The 22339-nt window shown below is 36.2% G+C and overlaps 1 protein-coding gene across 1 annotated transcript in view; it reads right to left on the bottom strand.

Moving 5' to 3' along the window:
- Positions 1–6198: 6198 nt before the first annotated feature.
- Positions 6199–22339, bottom strand: part of LOC100341111 (phospholipid scramblase 2) — a 105503-nt gene continuing 89362 nt past the window's right edge. The window contains exons 6-8 of the mRNA XM_051818687.2: positions 14853–15014; positions 11562–11723; positions 6199–6340 (exon numbers count right to left, since the gene is read on the bottom strand). Of these exons, the coding sequence (XP_051674647.2) occupies positions 6311–6340; positions 11562–11723; positions 14853–15014 (354 nt within the window). The 3' untranslated portion in view covers positions 6199–6310. The remainder of the gene's footprint in view (positions 6341–11561; positions 11724–14852; positions 15015–22339) is intronic.

The raw sequence follows: 22339 nt of genomic DNA, 5'->3' as shown, positions 1-22339 counted from the left end.
TAACAAAGAGAAGTGGGGAGAGGAGAGGAGAGGAGAGGAGAGGAGAGGAGAGGAGAGGAGAGTGAAACATTAAATCGGCTTTGTCGAGAATGAATGTGTCACTCCCTCATTGTGTTGCTCTAGTACCTTATTTAAATCTCTTCCATAACGCATCAGTTTGTAGAGTGATTGTTGTTTTGTCTTCTCCCTTCTGCACTGGACTCCTTAAGAAGTAGATTACCACTTTGATCATCTTTCTTTTTATCTTTGAGCACTTGAAACTGGAGTGTTTATTAAAATAAATGAAAAGAAATGCCAAGGTTTCACATTTATTCAACGACTTTGGCAACAATATATTTTGATCAAAATTAAAAATATCAGGGAGTTACGTGAAAACTTTGCTAAACTAAAATTTAATGATTCCCCAAATTAGATATATAAGTGTTTCATCACCTTAAAGCAATGTTTCCAATTAGTTTCTGCATCTGGATTTTATTTCTTCAGTGTAATTTAGCTAGTGATTTAGCTAAAGAGAAAGTGATTCACTTAATAAATTCATGTCTTAGCATGATAAAGTAAATCACAATTAGCAAAAATATATTTCTCAATAGCATTTGACAAAACCATTGCTATTTACCCAACCAAGTACAATTAGTGTGTAAGGTAGCAGGATCATGAGATTGCTTTTGCCTTTTAGTCATTTAATATTATTTTTCATGGGATATAGCACTTACATATTAAAATAAGTGTGTCTCCTGAAAGACGCAATGTGATGGAGCCCATCCTCCTTGTAAAAGAGGAACATGTTTCTACATTAAGTAATTATATGTCTAATATATAAAAATACCCATATATCAATATATAATTTTTATAACATATACATATTAGTCTATCAATATGTAAAATATGTAATACAATATTTAAATTTATATGTGTCTTATATATTTTTATAATTATATTTAGTTTTAGGAATGACAAGAGCAAAATCATTAATTAAAGCCCTGTAGATGCTAACAGCAATTTGAAGAGGAATTAGTAACACTAATATTGCACAATTAGTTCAGAGTATAAATTGTGATAGAACAATTTCCAAACTGTATTTTTTAGGTCAGGACCAGGTATGCTGGCCCCACTTTCCCAGGTTCCTAAGAGCCAATCGTGAGCAACTCTTCCCGACTCTGCATTCAGTGACATAGTATGGCACATTGAAATCAGCCATGGCAGAGTTTTATATGCCAGGATAATCACCAGGCACTATAAAATAAGGCTTTTTATTACCCTAGAGACCTAGTAATTTAACATTTACCAGCATCCCACTGGGTCAGATTAAATCTTGATTTTTTTCACTCAATCAGGACATCAAAAGAAGAGAAAATCACAGACCCATATCACTCTTGAACATAGATATATGTATCTTTATCCAAGTAGTACAATGCAACAAAAACAAAATATCATTGTCATGAGAGGTATGGAAACATAAATGATATTTTTAAAAACGTGTTGTTAAATAAACCACAATCAGTTAGTGCAATTCACCTGCTTATAGAACAAGTAGAAAAGACAAATGACATTATCAATAGATATATAAAGATAATTTAAAGTTAGAATGATAAAAAACTCAGTAGTTCATGGGGAACATGTACTTTTTTTTTAAAGAATTATTTATTTGAAAGTCAGAGTTACAGAGAGAGGTCGAGCCAGAGAGAGAGAGAAAGAGAGAGAGAGAGAGAATCTTCCATTCTGCTGGTTCACTCCCCACATGACTGCAATGGCCACAGCAGAGCAGCCAGGAGCCAGGAGCTTCTTCCAGGTCTCCCACAAGGGTTCAGGGGCCCAAAGACTTGGGCCATCTTCTATTGCTTTCCAAGGCCATAGCAGAGAGCTGGATTGGAAGAGGAGCAGCTGGAACACGAACTATTACTGCTGTTGCTGATACTTGAAAGAGTATTGCATTTTTCTCAGTTATTGAGGAACCATCACAGCCACTCAAAGAGAAGAGGTTTTGCTGTATTTTGGTTTCTAAATGTGAAACTGTGAAGAAGCAGTGTTAACCTTGTTAGTCTCATTTGTTTTTGTTCAGTTATTAAATATGAATGAGGATTCATATGAGGGTACCTCAAATAGTTTGGAGAAATAGAAAGACCCCTCATATGCACGAATTTCAATGTTATTGGCACCAAAATAAACATACTTTACTCCCACTTTCCCACAAACTTCTTGAAGTATTTATTTTATGCTTCCAAGATGATCATCCAATGAAACTTTTGATAAGAAAGGCAAATGATATTTTTAATCACCTTATAAAACTATTCCAGTTGACTTTTAGAACAGAATAAATGGAATATTAAAATACACTTCAAGGTAAGATGCTATTCTACATAAAAATGCATTAACCCTGTCGTCTCAACAACCATATATGTGGACATGACATCCCATCTCTCTCTGAGAAAATTAAATCATGCTAGAGAATATTTTCTGAGTCATCCATGGAAACAATCCACTTGAAGACAGATGCTGATATTTTTTGGAAACTCTGAGACTCCTGGCTTTTAATTTCTGGCCATTTAATGAAAAAAACTGGACTTCAAACTTTAAAATTCTGGAAGAATTTTAAAACCAAGATCATTGCACCCCTTTCTTCAAGAATCTGATTTACTAGATCTTGGGTAGGCTGACAATTTGTACTTCTGCTATTGATCAGGACCACAGGTTGAGAATCTTGGCCTTGGACCAAGTTACCTTATTTCAGCCATAATTCTGTATGTGGCTGACAATACCAAGCTTAGCACATTATGAAAGCTTACTAAACGTTTTAGAGAACTACTAGAATCATCCAAATAACCCTATCTACAAGCAGCAGGGCTGGACATCCTCATGTAGATACTACACAAAGTATCTTTGATTTAATGAGATCATAGCAATTACATCAACTCACCCTGTCATCACTGCCACTGGGGATTTCCCTACCTCTGCCAAGAATTTTAATATTTGTTATTTTTAATGTGCATGTGGAATGTTAATTTTTCTGGCTTTTTCTGCCTTTAAGGTCTGTATTTTCAGAACTGTTCCACAATCATTTGTAAGGATCTTCATTTCCAGTGAAAGGAGAAACACAAGTGGGCCCATTGGCATCTGTTCTGCATGAAAAGTGTGCAGAATGATTCTGGTAAAAATATCAAATTCAAAACACTACATAACTAAGAGATATTTTTCATTTGGACTGTCTCAGTTTGGTTGATGTTCCATACATTTATAACCCATATGTTTCTCAACTATTCAAGCAGGTCATCTTTGCTTTTGTGCAGATATGAGGGCATTTAGATTTCTTGGTTTGTAGATGGGAAACAAATGCTAGAATCAATGTGGCTAAACTCACCTACTTCTTGGGCTAATGTGTGCTACATACATGCGTGAATGTAACTTGTGGATGTAGAAGTCTGGAAATTCACAAGGAACCAAATCAGGACTGTAAGGTAGATACCTAATTGTTTCCCACGAGAACACAGCAGAAAAATTGCTTTTGTTTAATAGGAGGATTGGGCAGGAGCATTGTCATGGTGGAGAACGACTCTCTGGTGAAGCTTTCCTGGATGTTTTTCTGCTAACGCTTTGGTTAACTTTCTTAAAACACTCTCCTAATAAGAAGATACTACCTTTCTTTGAACCTCCAGAAAATCAACAAGAAAAATACCTTGAACACCCCCAAAAAACTGTTGCCACAAGCCTTGTTCTTCTTGACTGGGCCACTTTTGCTCAGACTGAACCCAACTCCCAGTAGCCATTTCTTTGATTGTGTGTTGTCTTCAGAATCACAATGTAAAGTCATGTTTCATCTCCTGTTACAATTCTTCACAGACATGTTTTGGGATCTTAGACCTACTTATTTAAAGTTTCCATTGAAATCTCTGTTCTTGTCTGGAACTGATATGGCAGAACAGTTTTGACATCCATGGATCTCAATGTTTGGCCCATTTTGTTTAAGTTGCACCAATTAAAATATCTATGGTGTCATATAATACCTTTATTGACAATCTTCGGTCCATTTCAATTAGAACATCAACAAAACTAATTTTTTCTTTGCAAATTGATTGGGTTTGTCTATTGCTGTGAGCTTCATTTTAAACCTTGTCTCATCCCTTTTGAAAATGGATTATTCATTTGTAAACTGCTGATTTCTTCAGAGGTCTTATCCCAATAGACTTTTTCTAAAACATCGATAGTTTCACCATTCTTCCACTGATGCTTCATCCTAAATATGTTTTTTCTTGATTTAACTTTAGCAGAATTCACATTGTTCTAATAGGACCTCTTTTCAAACTAATATCTTCTCTTCTAAGTGCCTCAGACTAGATCCCGGTCAGATGTTACAGCAAGTAAGCATGAGTTTATTTTGTTGCCAAGAAACCCTGAGATCCATGCATGGTTTTTCATACGATGCAATTTCTGTGTATTTTTTGAAGGCACCATGTACTTTGCTAGGTTGTGGAAAAATGCACAAAATACATTACAGCTCTACTCCATCAAGAGGTGAGGTCTCTTTCAACACCCTTGAATGTGGATTTGGTCACATGACTTGATTTGTCAATGTGGTATTAGCAAATACATTGCAAATGGAAGCTTGAAAAGTGACTGTGGAGCAGGTATTTAGCCTAGTAGTTAAAACACATGAATCCCACATCGGAGTACTTGAGTCTAATTCCTGGCTCGATCTGCTGACTATAAGTTCCTGCCAGTGCCAACTGTGGAAGGCAATAATAATGGTTCAAATAATTCACTTCTTGCTATCCAGGTGAGACACCCAGCTTTGGCAATGGTTCAGTTCTGGCTGTTGGAGACATTTAGGGAGTGAAGCTGTAGAGAGAATCTCTCTCTCTCTCTCTCTCTCTCTCTCTCTCTTCCCTCTTCCTCCTTTTCTCTCTCTCTCTCTCAAATAAATAAAAATCAAAACAAAGAATTGCTAGTGTACAAAGTTGAGTTCTTCTACTGCTTTTGGAATTCAGCCATCATCAAAACAAGGTAGGCTAGTTCTAAACAAGGCCAGAGAGGGAAAAGCCTATCTTGAAAAAAACAGAGGCTGTAACTTTTTTTTTTTTTTTTTGCCAGTACAGTGTACAAAATTTGATACATGGCAAGGCACATGGTTTTTAAAGAAATTGTATAAGTACAGAGTAAGAAAGATTGAGAAAATTTAAAATGAAAAATGGACCATGTTTCCATTTTTTTTTTTTTTTTTGTAAGCAGGAGGAAGGCTCTAAAAGCTATTTGGATAAAAATGTGGCCATTTAGTTGAGGAAAGGAAAAAGGTCTCTAATGGAAGAGACAAAAATAGCAAAGGAAGAATTAGAGCAATGGATGAGAGAGTGATTTTCATGAATATTCTCTGTCCTTAGAGTTAGGGAAACTGAAAACATGTGCCCATCTCAATTCTGTAATTACTACTGACCTGTGGTTACTATGTAGATTCCATTTGTTGTGGTTACTTTGATGTTGGCTCACTAATGAATATAGGCTGAGAATTTTTAGTCTTCAGGTTTCTGAATTTTGAAAGGAGTTGCATTCAAGTATCCTCCCTTGCGTTCACAAAAAAACAAAACAAAACAAAACAAAACAAAACAAAAAACAAAAAAAGATGCACATCACAAGTTACTGGACTTGAGTCTGATGCCATAATTAAAAAAGAATTTAGGAGTCCTTATAGCACTGAAAACGTTTTGCAAATGGGCATAATGTAAATAATTGTGACTGGAGGCTGAGAAGTGATATCTACTTTTTGTTTGAACCCCTTGAATCTGGACTTGGCTATGTGACTTGTTTTGGCCAGTGGGACGTTTGTCAGTGTGTTAGAGACAAAGCTTGTAATGAGCTTGAACATTTCAACTTGCTTTCTTGCTTAGTTTGTAAATATTCATTATGATGTCATGATGAATGAAGACATCTGGAATGAAACAGTCCTCAGTAAATCTGTTAATTAGTTGCACATGCTAAACAGCAGACTCCTGAGTTAAAGACAAGGGTACTTCCAAATGTTAGTGGAAAAATGAATCACGAGTAGGTTTATTTTGGTGCAGAAAAAATTTTGAAATCCACTCATACCTTTTTTTTTTTTTTGGCAATGTACCGTTGTAAAAATGTCAACTTTATGAAGGCCTCTCGTGTATCGAAATTGTAATGTATTAAATTTTGTTTTAATTTATTATGCAGAAAAATTCATACAAGTAATTTTAGTGGCAAAATTTTATTTTGATGTTTTCACTGAAAGTTGTTTTTATTTTGCTGAGGACTGGCAACACTTAATGCAAGTCATTTTTGGCACAGTGTTTCAGGCTGCTTCTTAGGGACAGATTTCATAATACATGTAGTCCTAGAATGAAATTGAAAAGTAAATACAATTAGGGTGGCTTCATACTAGAAAAACCTGCAGGTATTACACGTAACTGTGCTTTTAAGGTCCCAGTATTGTGATAATATGGTTGCAAACTTATTAACACACAGAATTGTGAGGATCAGCCCCATTAGAAATCAACTTTTGGGGCCAGCTCTGTGGTGCAGTGGGTTAAAGCCCCAGCCTGCAGCGCCAGCATCCCATTTAGGCACCAGTTCAAGTCCCAGCTGCTCCACTTCTTATCCGGCTCTCTGCTAATGGACTTGAGAAGGCAGTAGAAGATGGCCCAAGTCCTTGGGTCCTTGCACCCATGTGGGAGAACAGGAGGAAGCTCCTGGCTCCTGGCTTCAGATCAGCTCAGCTCCAGTCATTGCGATCATTTGAGGAATGAACGAGCAGATGGAATACCTCTCTCTCTGTCTTTACCTCTTTCTGTAACTCTGCCATTTAACTAAATAAAATCTTTACAAAAAATCAACTTCTAATGGAATAATAATAATAGTCTGATCTAAACTATATAAAAATAATAAATTCAAGTGTACAGGCCCTTTGAGATTGGCAATTAATTTGATCTCATTTGTACATGTGTGTGTATACATATATTTATACATATATTTCATTCATGTGTTCTCATTAAAGAAAACTAGATGAAAGGAAAAGTGAATATGTAATATTCTCAATCTTCCTAAATCTTCTGTTAATATGTTGGCTCAAATTCCTTCAGACACAGACAAATTAGTATTATAATATCCTATATCCTGTTTTTTTTTCATTGTATAAAATATCCAAGTATTCATGTCATGAAATGAAAACCTTTTGTTTGAGCCTTTAGTATATTTGTTTTAATGTCTAACATTGTATTCCAGAAATGTCTCAAAATATTTTTAATAAATTTCATATTTTAAGATTTTAGATTGCTTCAATTCTTTGCTGTTTTCAGTGAAGTTTGTAGCACAGAGATTACATTGCTCCTTATAAAGACTATACATAACTATTTTCCTGTACATTAAAGAATATGTACATTAAAATTTAAAACATTATTTATTTGGGAGGGAGAAAGAGAGAGACAAGGAGAGAAAGGTAAACCAGAGACAGAGACAGAAGCAGACAGATAGAGAGTGCTTCCATCTTCCGGTTCACTTCCTGAGCTGGACCTGTGCCTGACTGAAGAAAGGAGCAAGGAACTCAGTCTAGGTCTCCCACGTGGACTGCAGGGACCCAACTACTTGAGCCATCACTGCTGTCTCCCAGGATCCGCATTTGCAGGAAGCTACAGTCAGGAGCTGGATCTAGGGACTGAATCCAGGTATTCTGATGTGGGATATGGGCGTCATAACTGCTAGGCCAAAGGCCTGCCCTGTATATTAAGTTTTTGATGGATATTTTAAATTTATTTCCCCCCAACCCATACTTATATCTCATGTGCACCTGATTCTCTAAACCTTCATCAGTGCTGAGCATTCATCATTAGAGACAAAAATTTTATTATATGATAAATGAAAGAAGGTATTCCACATTTTGTGTTTTTCTCTCTCACTTATTTTTGTGTGTTTTGAAAATATTTTCTTATATTTATTTGTTATATGGATTCTCTGATGGATTTTTGAATTTTTTTTAGATTCTCTATTTCTATTGCAAATTTGATATTTTTCTTCTCATGTAAATAAAATTTCTTTAGCATAAGCATGTTATTCTTTGAACATGTTTGTAGCATGTATTTTATATGCTTTGTAATTTTAATATTTTAATTAGTTTTGATTGCAGAAGTTTTAAGATGCTTGAATTTATCAGTTAGACTCACCCTGGGATTTTTGTTGCCTTGCTGTTAAAGATCTTTTCCCTCAAAAGACCAGGAGCAGCTTCTGCCTGTTTCCTTCATTACCAACCTTTTAGTTTTAGCTAATTAATATTCTTATTAATTGATCACTTTCCTTCTTTACTCTGATAAGCCTTTACAACAACACATTTTTCTTTAACATCTTGAGCTGTATATCAAGTGTTTTGACATGTACTATTTTATATTTTGATATACATCAAAATGTTCACTGGTCTTTTATGTACTTAAGTTATTTACATATTTCCAAATGTAAATTTTAAGATGTTTATTGCTATTAATGTCTAGTTTAGTTTAACTTGATCAGATGCTAAAGTCTGAATGATATTGAGTCTGTGAAATTTGAGAGACCTGCTTCTTGGCCCACTGTGAGATCAGTTTTTGTGAACGATGTTTATCTGAAAAACACTTGTGCTACCTAAGATTTTGGTACAAAGTTCCACATATACCCATTATATTGACCATGTTACTTTTGTTCAAATTTAATTGACTGGGGGCAGACATTTGGTGTTGTGGTTAAGATACCAATCGGGACACACACATTCCATATTCCAACTCCACTGATTCCAGCTTTCAACTAATGTGTACCTTGGGAGGCCACAGTGATGGTTCAGGTACTTGGATCCCTGCCATCCATGTGGGAGACACTGGTGGAGTCCTGAGCACCCAACTTCAGTCTGTTCAAGCCCTGGCTATTATGGGCATTTGATCAATGAACCATTGAATGGAGGATCATTGCCTCTGTCTCTTTTTTCATATCTCTGCCTTTTGAATAATTAAAAAATGAAATAAATAAAAACCTTAAAGTAAGTGTACTAGGGTTCTCTCTCATATAGTTAGTGAAAATTGAGAGGTATGAATATAACTCCTATTATGGGATTTTTCAGCCTAATTTTTTACATTTCTCTATATTTTGAGGTTGATATTAGGTGTGTACACGGCTAGAATTACTATCTCCTGTTTAAACAGAACCACTAACACCAAGTAGTTATCTTCTCTGTCTCTGTTTATAGAGTTATTTTAAAGTTTACTTTTATATTTTTCTGGTAATAACTTAGCCCATCTATATTTTTATGTTAATATTTTCCTGTTACATTTTACACAAATTTGCCTTATGTCATTTTTGTGTCATTATTTTACATTTTAAAGAGCCTATTGGCACTTCAAAAATCAAATTTAATGTTTCATCTTTTAATTGGTGATTTTTTCCTGTTTACATTTATTGTGGTTATTTTGAAAGTTTTCATAGAATACATAGTTCATCTTGATATAACTAGCTGGGTATTATTTTAAACATTTAAAGTTTTATTTTTTGTACTGTTTTATCCTTCTTGTTTATTTGCCTCATTGGTTAGCTTGTGTTTTTTTTGCTTATATTTTATTGCCATTTTCCTATTTTCTAGCGTGAAATCTGTGCAGTTGTTTTTGGTTGTTATCTATGAAATTTTAATATGTACATTTAATCCACCACCGGATCAATGTTCTAATCTTCTTATCATACTTTAGACACACTTTCTATATAGCATTTTAGTTTTGCTTGTTTTTAACCTCACAAATTAGTCATTTCTTTTTACTTTATTTTAAAAAATATTTACATCCACAAATATTGTAAATATTGTACATTTGTGCTGAAATTTTATTGAATTTTAGATAATTTTGAAATCATGTTCCTTTTTCCTGAAGCATTTCCTTTAGAAATTATCTGTATAGTGTAAAACTTTTAACAATGTAAATGTCTTTATTTTACTCTAATTCTTAAAAGAGAGTTCTTAAAGAAAACAGAATTTCAGAATTAATTTTTTAAAACAATACTTTGAAGATATTATTATACTTTAAAGATATTATTATACTATCTCCTGGTTTCCACTGTTTCTGTCATATTGGGAGCTGTCAATCTAATTGTCTGCTTGTGGATGATGTATCTTTACTTTTTGATTGCTTGTTTTTCTTAACAGTTCTGCTCTTTTGTTCTGACTTATATAGATGCTTATCTCTAGCTACACACTTGGGATATGTAGTCCTTTCTGAACAACTAAATTTACACTTCTCAGTTATTTATTAACTATTTTGTCCATTTTCTTTATTTGAAAGAATACTATATTATAAACAGCTTTCTTAAATATATCTCTAGTTCACTAATTTTTTTCAGCTGTCTGATTTTTGTATTTACCCTGTTTATTTTTCTCTTCTCCTAAATTCCTTAACACTACTTATTAGCCATGTGTGACCCAGCCATGCATACTTCTCTTGCCATTTATTATCATTTCATAATGTTTGGAGTATAGTTTCTTATATCCGTTTTGTTCCTAGGATGCAATTTTAATGAAGAGTGACATTTTTTCTTAATAATGTTTACATATCTGCAGTGATTTAAATGTTTATATCCTCTAAACCAAATTTAAACTAGATTCGAGTGCAATCAAATTAAGAGGTGAAGTCTGTAGGCATTGTTGCAGGGTCTTGACCAGCTGAAGGTGTAATATTAACCCCTTCTGAATCATGCCATGTTGAAAGCACCATCTTGGAAGCAGTGAGCCAGCTTTTTCCAGACATCAAACATTCTGCAACATTGGTCTTGGATTTTTCCAGACTAAGCCAATATTTGCAGTTTTCAAATTACCAATATGCTTTTTTAAAAATAAAATGTAACAAAAATTTCATAATAAAACTTTAAATTGTGAGAAATAATCATCACATGGAATACATCATTTTGCTCCTGTTTTCAAAGACAGTATAATATATTATCAAGGCAAAGGACTGAAACTTCAGTGATCACCTTTATAGGACACTTTTGATTTTGTTTCTTTTGCAGTGTGGATACTGAATCCATAACATGAATTTGGGACTGAAGATTAGTTCAAGAAGTGTAATTGATCCAGATATTTTGTATTATGTAATTTTTAGCAAAATACTCTTAAAATAAAATGGGTTTTCGGTGGGCGTTTGGCCTGATGGTTAAGATGCCTGCATCCCATATCAGAGTTCCAGAGTTTGATTCCCAGCTATGACTCCTGATTTTAGCTTCCTGCTTAATATACACTCTGGAAGGCAGGAGTTAGTGGCACAAATAGTTGTGTCCGTGTCACGCTGGTCAGAGACCAACTGTTGCTCAGCCCAGCCTAGTGTTGGCCATTGCAGCCGTCTGGGGAGTGCACTAGTAAATAGAAGCACTTCTTGTGTGTCTGTCTCTTAAATAAATAAAGTAAAACCAAATTATTCAAGTTAGCAGATATTATTGTGTATACCATAAAAGAGGTGTTTTCCATCAGCTGTGGACTTTTGCAGAGTGAAACAGCAGATGGGAGTTCTGTCTGTCTCTGCCCCTGACTGTTGAATAAATAAAAGACATAAAAGAAAAAGACTCACAATGAGAAAACTTGCTCCAAGCATCAATGCCTTAATTTTAACATCAAGATCATATGGAAACTGGATCCCAAATTTACCAGTATCAGTTAGTAGTCCCTTCACAAACCCAGAGCTCTGTCTTGAGATATTTCCAATAACCATTTCCTCATCCAAAGACAACAGCTAAAAGAGAAAAAACGTATAATTTTGGGAGAAAAATGTGTAAGATTAGAATATAGTCCTACATCAATTTAATAGATAAAAATGATGAGTTGTCATGATAACGAGTATAATCTGCAATTAAATGAATATGCAACACAGACATATAGTGGTCTAGGAAAATAGACAACTTCTTCCTCATAGTAGATTTTCAATTTATATACAATTAATTGTGTGTGTGTGTCTATGCTACACACCCATCACTTAATGTATATACTTTGCTGAAATTTCATAGGAGAATCAATCTAATTCCAAAATGAAAACCACTGGATTTTCAGCTTCTCACTCTGTTAACTCTTTCATAAGTGATGTCTGGATCTTTCTTCTGTTCCACATCCTCTTTTCTTCCTTACCCATCTAGATTCTCTAACACATTTTTCATACCAAGTAACAATCATTCTTTCAACATAAGAGATGCTCACATAAATATAAGAAACCTGTGATACACCCCACTTCTTTGTAAGGAGTGCTGTGAGGGAAAAGGAGGAGTGATGTGATGGAACTGCAATAGAGAAGCAATTATCAGACTAAACAAACTGGGGTATTCCTTTTAGTGAAAGCAGCTTGGAGACAATATCATGAAGCACAGGGGCTGGAGAATCACAAGGCATTAGCGATACAAGGAATAGGGGACCTGGGGAGCACCGCAGAGGGTATCAACAACACAGAAAAAGGCCCTGAGAGAGTAGCTACAGTGCAGTGAGTGATGGGCTAGGGTTATGCAAGGCAAGGTAGCATACAGCTGGGTAAGCAGTGCTAAGGGGTTTGGGGACATAGAACTTTGTAAGAGTTTTCAGAAGCTATGTCTAGACTTCTCCACCTTTTTTTTTTAAGCTCTGTGACTATGCCTCCTCATCCTCATCAAAGCGTCTCATCTCTTGCATTACTGAGAAAACAGAAGCTACCAGCCAAGAACATTCTGAACTCCCAGATCAGCCTTACATGCTTATTGCTTCCATATCAACATTTCCTGTTGTGAAGAATGGGCCACCTCTCTGCCCCGTTGAGGCTAATTCCCTGTTTGAGTCTAAGGGCCGGTACAAAGTTCATAAGAAACTGGATTTATTAAATTTTTAACCTCTGCTGTATCTTCACACTTTCCCTCTCATCTGGCCTCTTCTGTGTAAAAGGAAAATCAGCTTACTGGGCCTGGGTTGTGGTACAGAAGTTAAGCCTTCCCATATTAAGTGTCAGTTCGAGTCCTAGCTGCTCCACTTCCAATCCAGCACCCAGCTACTGCACCTGAGAAAAGCAGTGAAATATAGAACAAGTACTTGGGCCTCTTCCACACATGTGGATGACCTAGATGGAGTTCATGGCTCCTTGCTTCAATCTGACCCAGCTCCAGTCATCACAGCCATTTGGGGAGTGATCCAGTGGATGGAAGACCTCTCTCTCTCTCTCTCTCTCTCTCTCTGCCTCTCCTCTCTCTGGGTAACTCTGACTTTTAAATAAATAAATAAATCTTTTAAAAAAAAAAAAAAAACTATTCATTTAGGGATCATTTGCCTTAATCAGTAGTGATTTTGGTGCCCCCTTAAACTTTGGACATGAGATGAATGAGAAACTCAGTTGCTACTCTTTGTCCTATAACTAGCTGCTACTTTGTCTCTCTCCTTTTTTTTTCATAGCCAGAAGCCTTGAAGGATTGCTTGCATTCAAGCACAAGATGATTTTCTCATAAAATCATGTGCTCCCTTTCTTGTTCCTCATTCTTAAAGCTTACACAATAAGGCCAGCTTTAAAATTATTTTTGCTTCAACTTTAGAATAAATAGTAGGTTTTTTAGAAATTAGAATAAAGTGGAACTTGTTGCATAAATTGTGAGATACAAAACAATGTACACAAAAGGCTTTGTTATTTGACGTCAGTGAAAATGAACCAAAGTAGTCTTGGCCTCCAGAGTTTTACACATATACACTCTGTTACTTTGATTTCTACCTGAAATTGAGTTCTATGTGCTCATTTTATTATTTTCCAAACTAAACAGATTGGTACAACTAATTTGCTTTCGGATGTTTTACTTTATCAGTATATACAGGTGACAATCAGAATCCTTATTACTAAGCTGATTTGACATAATTCTAGGGAAAGATTGAAAATGAGGTAGCATATTAGGTTCTATGTAAATTTCTCAGGCATCTTAGATATTAAAAACACACAAAGGAGGCCTGTGCTGTGTCAGAGCCGGTGAAGCCACCACCTGCAGTGTTGACATCCCATATAGGTACCGGTTTGAGTCCCGGCTGCTCCTCTTCTGATCCAGCTCTCTGCTGTGGCCTGGGAAAGCAGTAGAAGATGGCCCAAGTTCTTGGGCCCCTGCACCCACGTGGGAGACCTGGAGGAAGCTATTGGCTCCTGGCTTCAGATCAGCCCAGCTCTGGTCCTTGTGGCCATCTGAGGGGTGAACCAGCAGATGGAGGACCTTTCTCTTTCCCTATCTCTGCCTCTGCTTCTCTCTAACTTTGCTTTTCAACTAAATAAATACATCTTCAAACACACACACACACACACACACACACAGATGTCATTGATGAAAGTTTGAGGAACACATGTAATATGTTACTAAACCAGCACAATATTCTTAGGAATCTTTAGATTTAAATGTATGTGGTGAGTTATTTAGTTATATAGTTAGTAGTTATTGTCACAAATTTTGATCTCTATATCAGGCATAATTTGAAAGGTTAATTGGTAAATACAACCAATTTTTTAAACATTATATCATACAGGCTTCAAAATTTTATTAAATGTATAAACTTTAATATTACTATTATCATAAAATAGCATCTATAATTATCCACATCTCAATTTATACTTTAATTTTCTTTTTTAATATTCTTTGAAATCATAAATACCAAATTTCTTATTTGTTAACTATAGACTTAGAAGATAATTTAAGATATTGTATAAGCTACATGAGTTTGTAGGGCTTAGTCAAACATATATTATGAATTAGTGATTTAAAATTTTTAAAAGGGCAAACACTATAAAGTTTTCCCTTTAAACACATTTACTAATTATATGTGTTATAAAAATAAAGTAATTAGCTAATTTGAACATAGTGATCTTCAAATGTTATGAATTACTCACATTAAAATTTAGGCTCCTCACACAGCTGGAAATCAAACATGGCCCTCTGATCTTCATGACATCTTCCTTATTCTCATTTTTTATTTTGAACTTTGGTAAAAATGGATGAAAATATTGATAAACATATCCAATTTTTTTACCAGGTGGAGCCTCAACTTTTAGCTATAAAAGATTAAAAAATATAACATTGATCCAATGAGATATTTTAGATCTATAATGCTGTATTTAGTGATGTGCTACCTTTTTAGTGAAATTTTGTATATTTAAACTGAATTTTCTGTTTTTAAGGCATCTCTTATACTTGGGAAAAGACATATAAGTGAATAACTCTTGAGGTATTATTATTATTATTATTATTATTTTGACAGGCAGAGTTAGACAGTGAGAGAGAGAGAGACAGAGAGAAAGGTCTTCCCTTTCCCTTGGTTCACCCTCCAAGTGGCTGCTATGGCCGGTGTGCTGCGGCCGGCGCACCGCGCCAATTCGAAGCCAGGAGCCAGGTGCTTCCACCTGGTCTCCCATGAGGGTGCAGGGACAAGCACCTGGGCCATCCTCCACTGCCCTCCCGGGCCACAGCAGAGAGCTGGACTGGAAGAGGAGCAACCGGGACAGAATGCAGCGCCCTGACGGGTACTAGGACCCAGGATGCCAGCGCCACAGGTGGAGGATTAGACAAGTAAGGCACGGCACCTGCTGAGGTTTTCATGTTTAAAACCCCTGCCTGAAGACATATCCATGCTGTTTATTACTGCTTGAAATATGGATAAGCAACTAAAGTCTCTGAAATTCACATTCTATTTGCAAATGTGAGGTGTTAATCACCTTCTTTAGCCACTTATGAGAATCACTTTTTTAACTGTCATGAACGTGAGATATCTCTTAAACTCCAATAATACCAAAAATGTTTTATTATCAAATATACCAAGCACTTCCATACCTCTTTGACAAGACAAATAATTCATTTAATTGTCTCCATTTGTTTAATACTCAGTTCATTAGAATCAATAGAGACTGGTTGAGATAGGAGAGATCAAGATGGCTGAGTAGGGAGGTTGTACATGTATGTCAGCCAGGAAAATGTTTTAGAACAACAGGGAACAACTGTGTTTCTAGAAGATTGTCTTAGGAAAAGCTTCAGTGAAGAAGTTACAGTAACTACAAACAGCATGGAGATTCTGAAAACCAGCAGAGAGAGAGAGAGAGAGAGAGAAGAGAGAGAAAGCTGATGCCACTCTCACTCCAGTGCTCTGGTCAGGGAACACCACCTTTTGGGAAAAAATTCTAATATAAAATATTGAGGAGAGGGACTGAAAGAACACTTTGATATGGCATAACTAGTTAAAGTTTAGATAAGCTTGAATTCTTGTAACTCTGCAATGTAGCTCTATCCCTTTTTTAAAAATTTTTTAATTTTTTTTTTTTGACAGGCAGAATGGACAGTGAGAGAGAGAGAGAGACAGAGAGAAAGGTCTTCCTTTTGCCGTTGGTTCACCCTCCAATGGCCGCCGCGGCTGGTGCACCGCACTGATCCAAAGCCAGGAGCCAGGTGCTTCTCCTGGTCTCCCATGCGGGTGCAGGGCCCAAGGACCTGGGCCATCATCCACTGCACTCCCTGGCCATAGCAGAGAGCTGGCCTGGAAGAGGGGCAACCGGGACAGGATCTGGCACCCTGACCGGGACTAGAACCCTGTGTGCCAGCGCCGCAAGGAGGAGGATTAGCCTAGTGAACTGCAGCACCGGTCGCCTTATCCCTTTAATTGTTGATCTGATATGCCCATCTTCACAGGATGCACCTGCTGCATCCAAGACAAGGGTGCATGCTCAGACTACACCCAATTTATATACTCAACTGGCATACCACACCTTTCCTTATGAAAAGAGGTGGAAGGTGAGGGAGAGCCCTCTTTCCACTGTGAATTGGTCTTAGATGGATCTCTCCAGTTTCAATTATTTTTGTTTCATTTCTGGGCAATTCTTTGACCACTCATCATAAAGAAGAGGGAGATGTCATAGCAAAGAAATCAAAACATAAGGAGTGAACATTTGGTGCAGTGGTTAAGATGCCACTTAGCACACCCACATCCCAAATTCTAGTACCTGAGCTCAATTCCTGACTTTGGCTCCTGATTCTAGTTTCCTACTATTGTGTACCCTAGGTGGTAGCATATGATGGTTGAAGTTTTGGGGGTCCTACCACCCACATGGAAGATCTGCATGAAGTTTTTTAAAGAACCAAGTAAAATGCCTGGAACTGAAAAAGACAGTAATAAGTAATAAAATACTGGAATACAAATCGGTGAACTTGAAGGACAGATCAATAGTTATTGTGTAATTAAATAAAATTTTTAAAAATGCACACTGATTCAGAGTCTCTGGAAAATATCAGTTTAGTCTATCTATAACTGAAGATAATAGAGAAATCAAATATATTTGAGTAAACAATGAGAAGCCATTTTTGAAGTTGGTGAAAAATCCCCACATTTCCAGGTCCCAGAAGCTCATCAGTTTCCAAGCAGGATGAATATAAAGAAAAACCACACACTGGTTCACTGCCAGTAGTTAACAAGGGCGTGAGACCCTCTTCCAATGTCATTTGAGTGACCTATCTTGGGACATTTCTGATGACTGTAGCCACAGCAGATATTTGAATTGAAACTCAATGAGAAAGTATGAATTAGCCAAGCATTCACTAATTTATGATTGCAGAAAATATAACATAGCTTATTTTTAATTTCAAGCTGATTAAGTTTTTGGTAAATTGTTACACAATTGTGCATGTGTGTTTGTGTGTGTGTGTGTGTGTGACCATAGAGTATTGGCAGAAAACCAGGGAGGACACAGGAGATACGAATTATCTAATAAAATTCTCTATCTAATTGAAATTATAAAACATTGCATCCAACAATAGCAACAAGTCCACAAGTCCACAAGTTACACTTAACAATGTAGACCATATAACTGGCCCAATGACTAATTTTTGGCAAATTTGAAAAAAAAATTAAGTAATACATAGTATATCCTATAATTATAATAGAATTAAATGATAAGTGACAGGAAGATAAAAGATTAAAAAATAGAAGTCAATAGATCTCTAAATAACTGTCAATTATCAACTACTACTTCTCAGCTCCAAATTCACCCTGTACTATCTGCTCTGCAATAATTGACTGGGCTCTTTAAGTTTTATTTAAAACTAAATAAAATCATTTAAATTAAAAAAAAATTTTTTTTGGACAGGCAGAATTAGACAGTGAGGGAGAGAGAGACAGAGAAAGGTCTTCCTTCCGTTGGTTCACCCCCCAAAATGGCTGCAACAGCTAGCACGCTGCGCTGATCCAAAGCCAGGAGCCAGGTGCTTCCTCCTGGTCTCCCATGTGGGTGCAGGGCCCAAGCACTTGGGCCATCCTCCACTGCACTCCTGGGCCACAGAAGAGAGCTGGCCTGGAAGAGGAGCAACCGGGACAGAATCTGAACCCCCAACTGGGACTAGAACCCGGTGTGCCTGCCCCGCAAGGCGGAGTGTTAGCCTAGTGAGCCGTGGTGCCGGCCCTAAATTAAGAATTTAAAAAAGAAAGAAAACATAGTTAAAATTTCAGAAATGTGGACTGGCGTTGTGGCATAGTGGATGAGGCCGATGCCTGCAGTGCTGGCATCCTATATGGGCGCTGATTCAAGTCCCAGCTGCTCCACTTCTGATTCAGCTCTCTGCTAAGGCCTGGGAAAGCTGTTGGGCCCCTGCACCCACATGGGAGACCTGCACCCACATGGGAAGAAGCTCCTGGCTCCTGGCTTTTGATTAGCACAGCTCTAATCATTGTGGCCATTTGGGGAGTGAACCAGCGGATGGAAGACTTCTTTCTCTCTTTGCTTCTCCCTCTCTGTAACTCTTCCTTTCAAATAAATAAATAAATCTAAAAAAAAGTAAACTGTCAGAAATGAAAGGAGGATTAGCACTACAAAATTTTCATACTTAAAACAGCAATGAGGAACTGTATTGACAACTTTATGCCAATAAATTCAACAACTTCAGTGGAAAAATTACTTGAAAAACATCAATTACAAAAATGGTCTCAAAATAGAAAACCTGAATGTTCCTAAATCCATTAAAGAAGTTTGGAATTTAAAACTAAAATCCTACACACACACACACACACACACACACAGATCCCTTCAGTGTTGAATACAATAAACCAAGAAAAATAAAATAAAAATCCTGCACAAACTCTTTCAGAAAAACATATAAGGAAAAATTGCCAACATTTTATGAAACCACCATTATCCATTGTCAAAGCCATACAAAGATTTAAAGGAAAATGACCAACCTAAAATTATAATCATAGACCCTAAGCCTTAGCAAATTAATTCCAGCAAAATATTTTTAAATTGGCAAACATGTTCAAGTAGGATTATCCCTGAAATGCAAGATTACTTTAACATTGAAGAAAATGGCAGATACAGGTACCATACTTGAATAATGGGGGAAATAACATGATCAGAATAACAAATGAGGGGCCTGCGCTGTGGCATAGCATGTAAAGCCTCTGCCTGCAGTGCAGGCATTCCACATGGGTGCCAGGTGAGTCCCGGCTGCTCTACTTCTAATCCAGCTCTCTGCTATGGCCTGGGAAAGCAGTAGAAGATGGCCAAATCCTTGGAACACTGCACCCACATGGGAGACCCTAAAGAAGCTCCAGGCTCCTGGCTTTGGATCAGCACAGCTCCAGCTGTTGCAGCCAATTGGGAAGTGAACAAGTGGATGGAACGCCTCTCTTCTCTCTGTCTCTCCTTCTTTCCTTCTCTCTGTGTAACACTGACTTTCAAAAAAATAGATAAATCTTTAAAAAATAGAATAACAAATGAGTGTGTACGTGCGTGTACGTGTGTATGGGGGGAGATTTGATCAACTACAAAAATTTTTTATAATAAGAAACAGAAAATTAGAAATAGATGGGGTACTCCTCAATCTAATGAAAGATAGCTTTAAAAATTTAAAGATAACAATACACAATGATAAAGCTTGAATCTTCTCCAACAGAGTATATAATGAACTCAAGAAAATCCAGAACAGCAAAATCAAAAAACAAAAACAATCCAGTTAAGAAGTGGGCTAAGAAATGTCTTCTTAACATGTTATAAGCCTAGGAATCATAACAGAAAAGGATTGAAAAATATAACTCAAAATATTAAAATGTTCTGTAGAATGAAAGATACTTAAGAGAAAAGCAAAAAAATAAAAATAAAAAAGAAGTGGGCTAAGGCTACGAATGAACACTTTTTTCAAAAGATGAAATGCAATTGGCCAAGAAACATATGAAAAGATATGCTCAGGATCACTCACCATCAGGAAAACATGAATAAAAACCACAATGAGGTTTCACTTCACCCAGGTTAAAATGGCTATTACCCAAAAATCAAAAACCAACAAATGATGATGTAAATGTGGAGAAAATAGGTACCCTATTAATTGTTGGGAATGCAAACCAGCACAACCATTATGGAAGAAAGTATGGAGATTCCTCAAAAATCTGAAAATAGATCTACCATGTGACCCAGCCATTCCACTTCTTGGAATTTACCCAAAGGAAATAAAACCAGAAAATGAACGTGTTATCTGTTCTCCTATGTTTACAGTAGCTCAATTAACAACAACTAAGATATGAAATTAACTCATTTGTCCATCAACTGATGATTGGTATATGTACACAATATTATTCAACCATAAAAAATGAAATCCTGTCTTTTGCAACAAAATAAATGAAAATGGAGACCATTATGCTCAGTGAGATAAGTGAGTCTCAAAAGGACAAATATCACATGTTTTCTCTGATTTGCGGTAACAAATATATAGTACGCAAAAAAAGCGTATGAGTGAAATGGACAATTTGAGATTTGATTATTGCTTATAGCCCTTGTCTTTGCTCCTGATGAACAGTGGTTTTCTACATACTACTTGTTGAATTCTTTACTTAGTAGAGGATGAAGCTTCTTATTACAAAGTAATTGAATGTATGTCATTGAAAAATTAAAAGAAAAATAATAAAGGAAGGAGGAGGAAGAGCACAATAAAGGGAGGGTGAGAAGGCAGAGTGTGAAGTATCAATATGTCCTTAAAACTATATATGTGAAACATATTGAATGTTTCCTTAATATAAATAAAGCAAAAAAATTAAAAAATGGGGAATAAAGTAGGATCTCACTTCACTTTTTGCCTATACCGTGCTATCCAAGGAACACCCACAAAAGCAATCACCATCTTTATACCACAAGACAAAAAAACTAAGAAAATTTCTTGTATTTTGTATTCTATTTCAAGCCATTGGCATGACTCTTTCTTAAAATATCTGAATTAGCCAACTTTGAAGAAACCTTCTTTAGTTTTTAACATGTAAAATTATACAACCCTTATTTTTAAACTGAAAGAAAGGCCTATCTTCTTTCTTATTTATTTCTTTTTTCTTTTTTTTAACTTTTATTTAATGAATATAAATTTCCAAAGTACAGCTTATGGATTACAATGGCTTCCCCCCATACAGTCCCTCCCACCCGCAACCCTCCCCTTTCCCACTCCCTCTCCCCTTCCATTCACATCACGATTCATTTCCGATTCTCTTAATATACAGAAGATCAGTTTAGTATACATTAAGTAAAGATTTCAACAGTTTGCTCCCACACAGAAACATAAAGTGAAAAGTAATAGATGATTTTTTAAATGATGATGAAATCAGATCAGACCTAGAAATATTTCTTCATTTTTCTGAAAGGTAGAGAGAAAGAGATTGAGAGTAAGAGCAATGGAGAGAGACAACGTCCATCCTTGGTTCACCCCGTACATGGCCCAACCAGCAGGGTCTAAGTCAGGCTGAAGCCAGGAGCTGGGAATTCCAACCCAATCTCCAATATGAGTAGCAGGGGTGAAGCTCTTAGACTATCCTCTGCTCCCCTTCCAGGCTCGTTAGCAGGGACCTGGATCAGAAGTAGAGTATCTGGGACTGGAACTGGCACTCAGATATGGGTTGTGCCACAACACCAACTCCCTTCTTCTTTCCTATTCTTTTCTACTTATATTGAACATTATACCTGCAATTCAGTTTCCAACTAGCACAAAAGGCTGTAAATAAATACATGCAATACATGCATTCGTGCATACAAGATGGCAAAAGAAGAAAACTTTGTATATTCATATTACATAATTATAGAAAACCTTAATGAGTCTACCAAAAAATCCACTAGAATTCATGTGATTTTGACAAGGCCAAAGAGTAAAGGTTCAATATACAATGACAAATTTGGTGTGCAATTTGAATAATAAAAATGGGAAAAGTAAATTAGAAATGCTATTTACATTTTTTTTAAAAAACATGAAATAACTAAAAAAAAATCCCTATGAAAATATGTGAAAGACCTAAGCACTGAACATGACTAGTCATTACTGGAAATTATTAAAGAAGACCTAAGTGCAAAGATAGGTATACTATACTCACAGTGCA

The sequence above is a fragment of the Oryctolagus cuniculus genome, chromosome 4 (genome assembly GCF_964237555.1).
Source record: "Oryctolagus cuniculus chromosome 4, mOryCun1.1, whole genome shotgun sequence".
Taxonomy (NCBI): Eukaryota; Metazoa; Chordata; class Mammalia; order Lagomorpha; family Leporidae; genus Oryctolagus; species Oryctolagus cuniculus.
The sequence above is the reverse complement of the archived record's forward strand: the minus strand, read 5'-3'. Positions and strand labels throughout refer to the sequence as shown.